The sequence below is a fragment of the Dermacentor silvarum genome, chromosome 8 (genome assembly GCF_013339745.2).
Source record: "Dermacentor silvarum isolate Dsil-2018 chromosome 8, BIME_Dsil_1.4, whole genome shotgun sequence".
NCBI classification, from domain to species: domain Eukaryota; kingdom Metazoa; phylum Arthropoda; class Arachnida; order Ixodida; family Ixodidae; genus Dermacentor; species Dermacentor silvarum.
The window spans coordinates 54,303,315-54,312,433 of NC_051161.1; the positions used below are offsets into that span (position 1 = coordinate 54,303,315).

General features: G+C 41.7%; 1 protein-coding gene across 2 annotated transcripts in view; it reads right to left on the minus strand.

Moving 5' to 3' along the window:
* LOC119461256 (uncharacterized) overlaps positions 1 to 7,626 on the minus strand; it is a 61,680-nt gene extending 54,054 nt beyond the window's left edge. For both annotated transcript variants that reach the window (XM_049672147.1, XM_049672146.1), the window contains exons 1-4: positions 7,354 to 7,626; positions 4,533 to 4,704; positions 2,760 to 2,972; positions 932 to 1,016 (exon numbers count right to left, since the gene is read on the minus strand). In XM_049672147.1, coding sequence (XP_049528104.1) covers positions 932 to 1,016; positions 2,760 to 2,972; positions 4,533 to 4,691 — 457 coding nt within the window. In that variant the 5' untranslated portion in view covers positions 4,692 to 4,704; positions 7,354 to 7,626. The remainder of the gene's footprint in view (positions 1 to 931; positions 1,017 to 2,759; positions 2,973 to 4,532; positions 4,705 to 7,353) is intronic.
* Between the last annotated feature and the right edge of the window lie 1,493 nt (positions 7,627 to 9,119).

Sequence of the window (9,119 nt, forward strand, 5' to 3'; positions counted from 1 at the left end):
GCCGTGCCTCCGCACCAAAAAAGAAAGCGCGTGACTGCGCGCTGTTCTCTTTCGCGGCCGTCGGTGGGGCGGCGTTTATTCGTATCAACCGACGCAGGCTGAAAATCGATTCGTAACAACCGTTCTCTAGCACGTTGCAAAGTAATGGGGCTCGGCCGGGACCACAGAAAAATTCGTAAAAAAAAAAAATTATGGGGTTTTACGTGCCAAAACCAGTTCTGATTATGAGGCACGCCGTAGTGGGGGACTCCGGAAATTTCGACCACCTGGGGTTCTTTAACGTGCACCTAAATCTAAGTACACGGGTGTTTTCGCATTTCGCCCCCATCGAAATGCGGCCGCCGTGGCCGGGATTCGATCCCGCGACCTCGTGCTCAGCAGCCCAACACCATAGCCACTGAGCAACCACGGCGGGTAGAAAAATTCGTATCATCCGGAAATTTGTATTAGCCGTGATCGTATCATCGAGCTTTTACTGTATACCTATACATTAAAGTAGGCGAATGCTGAACATGGCAAATTTCGAGAACATTTATTGCGCCACAATGGCTCAAATACTGCAAAATATCCTGAAATCCGCGAAATCACGCTGACGTTCCACCGCTGGGGTTTCGCCACAAAATTATGCAAGAAGTGGTAGTTCGATTTTCATTTCTTCTCTAGCAACCAACTGCTTACCATGAAATTGATTAAAGGAAAGTTTTGAAAGAAAATACCAGTCTAAACTGATATAGAGGTTCTCTTTATTGGCTCCTTAAGATCTGAAGCCAATCATTGAAATTGAAAGAAGATCCCTATAAGCCGATGCATTACACATCATTAGTTATCACTGTGGTCATACAATCCCTTTTACCTTTCAATTCGTCAAAAGCCCACACTTGCATCATATTTCAAATTGCGTTACATTCTTGCACAAAGAGTAGCTACTCACCTCTAAGCTTGGCTTCAAGTTCAGCAATCTTGTTTCGAAGCTCCCTGTTGTCAGGCGTGGCTGGAGTGTCACCATACCCAAACCTCTGTTTGGTAAAAATATGAATGTACATGGGTGAACAAGACTGCACATAGTGAATAACGAAGACGCCTCATAGTATTTCGTATACCAGGAGTTTCAGGGAAGACTAAATGATCATTAAATATGGCGCAGCAAGGAGTAAGAGGTATTTCTATTTCCAAATAACACTTCCAGGTTTGCTAAAAAAATAATCCTTGAATGTTCTGGAGTGCTGTCCTGCCTAAAGAATCTACCACTGATTCCTTTGTAATAAATGACAGAGTTACAAGCGATACTCCTATTATTGCTAAGGCATTTATTACTCACTTTAATAAATCGGTTTTTACTCATGATAACTTCGTAGTTCCTTCTTTTACTGAACAGTCACAAAGTTCTTTTAATGATATTGTTGTTTCTAACCACCAGTGTGTGTTAAATTTGATTTTAAATATAGATTTGAAAAAGAAAGATCGTCCCAACAATATAGACAATGCATTCCTCACTAGATACTCATTATGGACTAGTCATTATTTGACTACAGTCAAACCTCGATATAACCAAGTTGTACTTGCAGCGAAAAACTTCGTTACATAGAGAATTTTGTTATATCGAGGTTTCGTTAATTCAATAAAACTAAGATGGGGGAAATAAAAATAGTTCGTTACATCGCGAATTTCGTTAAATCGAGGTTTGACTGTATTACTTTCCAGAAATTTCCTTTAACGTCTGTCGTCCCTTAATTTTGGAAATCTGCTAAAGTTGTTCCGCTGTACAAATCAAACAGTCCTTATTGAATTATAGACCCATCTCTCTTGCATGTTATGTAAACTACTAGAACACATAATATACAAACATATCATTGAGTTTCTGGAGACAAATGTTCTATCTGATTTCTATCTGCTTTCAGCGCCATTACCGAACTCAGCGAATTCACTCATGATATCATCCAGGCTCTAGGCATTTCTTGAGTGAATACGCAGGGTAAATAACTTCTGATCAATAATTTTCGAGTCATTCAGTAAAGATGTTTCGCTAACAGGCAATCTACAAATTCGTTGTCTCGACTATGGCTAAGCAATTCTTTATTTGGCCTGTCTCGATGCTCGGACAGTGCTCGGAGCTGTAGGGTCACACTTATCTCCTTCAACAAACACAAAACTCTACATGCATCTGCTGGCATGATGTTCCCATCACTGTCACTGTGATGGTTCACCAGATAATTGAAAACACTTGTTTCATCTTCTATACAGTCGAACCCGGATATATCAAATATGAAAGGGATCACAAAAAAGTTCAATAGTATATATAGGTAATCCGCTATGTAACATAAATTTATATTAAAATTTTCAAGTGGATTTTACTGCTCGTCGTTATACACAATAATTCCTTTTATGTGGGTTCGATATATCCAGGTTCGACTGTAGCTTCTAAGCTGACTGGATGTGCAGTTACGAATGGCATTACAAGCATTACGAAAATAATCCTTTCTTTCTTATCAAATGTACTTCATGTGATTGTTATATTTCGCTTTGTTTAGAAATGAGAAAATATTCGGTATCCAATCCAATATTCGATGGTTGCTTTTCTTGAATACATGTGCTCAATTTGACTCGGGAGTTTCACTATTTCAAACAACCCTAGGAGAATTTGTCTACATAGATTTTCAGCATATTTACAAAAACATTTAGCAAACTGCGATGAATTTCAGTTCCCATATCCACCAAATCTCAACAGGGAACCATGGCCAATGCTGGGAGCCACACCCGACCTGAAGCCTGCTGCGTCCATTCGGGGTGGAGAGAATGGCTGTCTCCGACTGCGACTGGTTGTTTCCAGACTTGGACTGGCTCTCGAGCTGCCGGTACTGGTTCTCCTTGGTCGCAAGTTCCTGCTGCGCTTTGGCCAACTTGTTCCTAAGGTCGGCCAGCTCGGTCTCCAAGCCACGTATGTCCCGCATGGTCGCCCCTTTTGCCTCGTCATTCTGAAACAGATGCCGCAGGCCATGGGTCAATGCACTGGGACAGCAAACACATTGGCGGTCCACTTTTAAAGGAGCACTGATACAGTATTTTGGACTTTTCATTTCTTGACGTTTAGAGGAAACTTCAGCTTGGGGCCATCTCCGATTTCCCTTTTCAGGCAGAAATGCTTTTGTGAGACACTCGCTGGAATAATTTAAATTTGTTGCATGTCAGAGAACTGTCTAAATTCTAGTGACTCTAGGAAGCAGAATTTTGATTAGGCACCTGACCTTTTTTTACGAAAATTTTCAAAAAGTGGGAAGATTCAAAATAATGAAAGCACAAAGTTTACAAATCTAACTCTGCACCAAACCCAGATATCGCAGCTCTGTAAACTGGATGTGTTAGAGCATCTAAAGCGGACAAATTTGATATAAATTTACAACTTACGTGAAATTGTTACGGGTTTTGCAAAAGCCCTACAAACAAACTAGCGGTAAATTTCAGAACTGTGTATAATACATCAATCTCGTTCGCTTCTCATGTTTTTTAAGGCGAATTTTACAGTGAGACTGTTTTTCATTGCCGAGTTACAAAGTTGTTAAAAAACAACTTTGTAAATTTGCAACTTTTTCATTGCCATGTATATAGATATCAGCCCCCAAGCTAAACTCTTCCTTAAGAGGAGGCTGTCATGCACTTACAAATATTGACTACAGGGCTGTCAATTTTCGTTATCAGCTGTCAAGAGCGCTTGGCATCGCTCTGGCCCTTAGGCAATACATTGCATCACGCTGGCCAAAGAAAGCTATTTGCTATAAAAAGAACATAAACCACAAAATAATGCACATAAGTGGTCAAACTCAACTTCACATATCAAAGCCAACGGTTGAGAGCGGTTTGATTCCAGCAATAAAAGCAAAGATTGGGCGGTATCCATGACAGTGAAAAATTCAGAGGTCATGTTCTCGAACCCGCGTCATTTCTGCGAACCACCAGGTGCTCAGAATGTCTGCTTTGGTGCTATTTAAGGGCTAATAGTAAAGAAATCTAACTTACCAGCCCTGCAACTTTGCCAGGATTGCTTCATAAGTATGCATGTACGGCTCATACATACTGCTCATGTACTGCTCATACATGAGCAATTTAGCTCAAATGAAGTTGTTGCATGTGGCCTAAGTATTCACACTAGTAAGAAAGGTAAAGGGACACTAAAGAAAAACACTGAAGCAGTTAAGATTTATATAGCATTCTTGAAGAGCTCTATTTTCATTGATTTCGGTGTAATAGGTGGATTATTAGAAGAGAAAATGACGGCCAAAGTTTCGTTTTTGAATTTCACGCCGATACTCCAGGGCCTGTACGTACGTCAGTGTGACGTACAAGTGGGTGTCGCCATCCGTCTTTCATTCTTGAAGCTTTTCCGACTCACCAAGCATCTTTTCGCAGTAAGACTGGCTATTTTTTTAGGTATTGTGGCCGGATAATTTATTAACGCAACTCAAATCATTTTTTCTCGTTAGTGTCCTTTTAACGAAGCACTGCGGTAACACCAAGTGCTGGACAGCGAGGAAGCAAACCTTGCGTTTCTCCTTGTCTAGCTGCTGTTGAAGATAGTCTATTTGCATCTGCTTCTGCTGGCAGTCCTTTTGCAGCCTGTCCGACTGCTGCTCGAAGGCCTCGATCTTGCGAAGCGCAGCTGGTGGAAGCCCATCCTTCCAGGCGTCCGCCCAACTCATGGCCGACGCAGGTCTGTGTGGAGAATATATCAACAAGAGAGAAATGCGTGAAGGAAGTACTGACATAAAATATTTCAGACGCTTTCCTTTTTGCATTAAACAAAAGTCCAAACACTCTAAACCCTAGAAAAAATACTGCCAAGTGCCAGAGTGCCTTAAATAATTTACTATAACACCCTTGTTTCTACAAACTAGTTTCGGTACTCAAAAGGCGGAGGTGTCACAACTTCATGGCTCGCTTTCTTCATTAGGTCGCTGCTACTTGCACATGCAAGCTCAGCCAGAGGAAACCGTGCGCAGTGTCACCATCAGGGTTCGTACGAAACATTTGATTCAAAATTCAAGGTGAATTCAACGATTTTAAAGATTCCAAAGGCAAATTTTCAAGGAAGGGCAAACAAATCTTATTTGTGCACATACACTGAAAAAAAGTGAAATCTCCTTCTTAGCTGCAATTTCTTGCAGCTAAGCATCTGCCGAGTTGGACCCATTCTTCAATCTCTCAAGGTGGCTTTTTAAGGTCGATTGTAACGATTTCAATCGCCTTCTAACATGGTGGTTATTAGCGTCCAGCGAAAGATAAGAGTCGAGTCGCGTTAAAGTTATGTGGACGAAACATACTTTCTGCCAGGCATTTCCAATGCCTAGGGCTCAAAAATGGAACCATGACGGCTGCGATGTGAACCAAATAGCAAAACAAAAATATAGTAGCACGGCCGGCTTGGTTGCTTGATCTGGCTTCGTCTAGCTCCACGTCGACAATGGTAATTTAAACAAGCCTGACACTGGCTGTGGACAAGCCACATTGCATCGCTTAGGACAATCTGAAAAGAAAATATTAAGGATCGTTTGCTAATAGACAATGTCCACGCCATAGCCCCCGACACAGAGTTTGTTACTTTGAACATTCAAAGGTCACCCCCCCTAGCCCAGTTTTCAATGAATTCAAAGAGCACATATATTTTCAAGGAGACTTAAGGGCCTTGAGTCTCTTCTTTATATTCAAGGGTGTCCAAAGACTGCAAACAGGTGTACGAACGCTGGTTGCTATATTTAGTCTTATTGCTACACACTGTCAGCAAGTTTTGCTCTGTGCCAAATATCATAATATTGTCAATGACACCAGGTAAGGCATATTGAGACCAACTTTAGTGCAAAATTAAAATGTTTGCCAAATGTACTTACAAAATGTTGTCCAATTTACATACGAGAAGAGAGTGTTAGAGTTTCTACAAATAATATCTGTCAACACTTGTTGAACATTATAATAATGCAGCCAACATTTCCCTTTCCAGTGCTGTGTAAGGAAGTGCATCGTTAGGCCAGTTTTGTGCATGTTAAAAACACAAGAATCTCAAGGAATTTAGACGGAAGTGTCGATGTCCACAGAGACCTGAAGTGGAATTATCTGCAAATGCAAATGTAGACTTTTGGTCTTCTTAGAAGTTTCAAGCTTTTGTTCACAATGAGATAGTGTTTGGCCTGTGTGTTTCTAGCGCTGAATTTCTTTGTTTTGTGTTAATACAGCTACAATCACATGCAAACCTGAATGTGGCAGCACCATCCGTTTTTTACACTTTACTTTCACGTGTAATCATGCTTAGCAGTTTTAAGCCAATAATCAACCAGCCTAACCTAGATCGACTTTACTGTGTTCTCACCAACAGATGATTAGTAACAGCGCTCTGAAAGAAGTTCGAAAGTAGTTTGGCTAGCAGCGCTTACACAATGGACACAGCTGACTGTATGCAGCAGCATACATTTTGGAATGGCATAGAAACGGGGCAAAAGAACGAGGCGACCGACATATCCGCCGTCATTAGTATACGTCTTAACGGCGCAAGTAAATTCAAAACCTGCTTGCTAGATCGAAAATAATCAAAGAGAAACGGGTCTTTTATTCAAATCTAATGTACATATACTGCATCATAAGTTTACAACTTTATACCGATTAAATCAATTTCGGTCATCAAATAAGTAACCCTCGCAATAGTCCATCGCAGCTTTTATCGGTAAATCAAACATTGACTTCGGCACCAAAACAAAAGCACGCTGCTACTGTGCTCAACCGGCGCTTCACAGAGGTGTACTCGCGTCGAATCCTCGTTAGTCAAATTCACGCACAAATCAAATTAAAGTTTGATGAACAGCAATAATGTTGCAATGTCGCCTTCTTGATTACATTCCTAACCATTCAGTTATTACTAACGCAAACACAAGGAACGTTAGCTTGAGTCTAGAGAGCCGTTACGGAACCGTACCATCGATTCGAACACACTCGGGGCCGAACAGTGCTTGTCAACATTGCTTAGGCTAAAATTCCGTCCACGTTTTTCTTTTTTTAATGCAAACTAGAACATCTGCAGCTAAACAGTGAGCAGTAATGCCTGAATGGACTAGACAAGGCCAGGCCAACGACTGTGTGGCCGTTCGTTTCAACTTTCGAGAACGCTGCTATTCAACCGTTCCAAACCTGATTAACTGCACCAAGCGCGCAGTCCGTCTGTCGGGCAATTATTAATCAAACAAATGCAACATCATAAAACAAGAACAAACTAATGAAGACTATGACTTGCGCTGTTACTTCAGCTCAAAGGAGGCTACACTCATAGCTGTTCTCGCCCAAACAATCCTACGACAACAAATTCGTGCAAGTACTCACCAGTTACGCCGGCATAGATAAATGTCAAGCGCGAAGTTGCAAGTGCTCAGCTCTCTTTCACCGATGTACGCTCGACAGGATTAACAAAACTTGCGTAACTCAGCTAGATAGACTACGCAACATAAACACGACGCCTCGAATACCGAAGGCTACACTTGTTAAACGCTGCTGACTACCTACGCCGCAACGCGCCGTTGCTAACGGAAAAACGGTTCAAACGTGCTTCGAAAGCTTCAAAACACGGGAAGTCGCGCGGCGCTACATAATGCAGCTGTGCGATTGGTCAGTTCTCCTCAGCCGTCCCAACACCACGCGCTAGTGGCGCTAGCGCATATTGGTCTATTTTTAGTTTCGGTTTCTGTTTTGATGACACAATTTAGCTTACGACCGATTTGAAACGGTACGCAAGAGTTTCGCACAAACAAATCTTAAGGTAAATCTAGAAACAATGAAATATCAAGAAAAAGACTTCCACAGGATACGAGATTCCTACATCGCGATAACATCTTCGGTTTCTTAATCTGAAATCTGTCGACTGGCTGCCTTTGAAATTTTTTGTACATTCACTAAATTATTCACCATCAACATGCCTTAGAGACGCCGACTAACACCCAGACTACGTTGTTTCTCCCGCAAGCAAGGAATTTGCGATTTGTGAATAAATTTTGTTGCAAGCTACAGTAACTGAAATGGCAACGCAAAAAGACACCAAGCCAGTTAGTCCATTGCCAAATAACGAATTCGCAGCAACAAATTAGCTTCCCGAAAAACAGTGAGGTCATAAAAATATTCTGACAGAAACCATCTCAGTATTACTGTCGACGGGAATGCGATTAGCTGAATGGATGGGTGGATGGATAAGGCTGAACCTTTAAATCGGGCGAATGCTGACGCCACCCAGCCGTGACTAGTAATATATTAATTGTGTACTTAGTGGAGGGCGAAATTCCGCTCTTGCCTTGATTTTAGCCACCAATCACATAACATCCGTTTGGTCATTTCTACCCGTTTAAAGTCTACTTTGCATCCACTGTTCCTAAACCGCCAATGCTTTGAAAAAATCAGCGCCGTTGCCTTGAAGTGTAAAGCGAAGCCCTTTACAGAAAAGTATCAGGTGTTGGGCGGTTTCCTCCTCTCCACACGCACCGCATAATGTGTCTATCCCATGGTTAGAGTGTACTAGAACTTCTAGTACTAGAAAATATTCTAGTACACTCTACCATGGTACTTGACTCAGTACGTCCCGTCCTGGCTTCAAACAACAAAGAGCTTCCCTTAGAATTATCGCGGATATTTTCTTTGGCAATTTCCTGCATGAAAGTTCTGCATGTTCCCGTGCTGATTTCGTCTGCATCTCCATTTTCTATAGACCTCCATGTTTTCATTTTTTTTATTTAATAAACGTCTTTCTCTCTCCCAGTTTCTTTAATCTTTTCCTTAACAGACGATTCTGAAGCCTTGCTATCGAGGCATCAGTAAATTAAAGGGAAACCAAACCAATCAAAGCCAATGCTACGAGCCACATACATATGAACATCCTTGGAACTTTGAACGAACAGGCAAAAATGTTGATTCGCAAGTCGTTTATCATGTAGCCCAAAACCGCAGGGTTCTTCTCTGTGCAAATTACACAGTCGAACTTCCAATTCCAGGCTGTGCTCCAAGTTTTGCCTCTTCGCACACACCACCAGCCCCAGAGATTCAAAATTTCCACCCTGCAGTGGCTCGGTGGCTAACCTTTGGTCAACACCTGTGCCCCTGTGGCA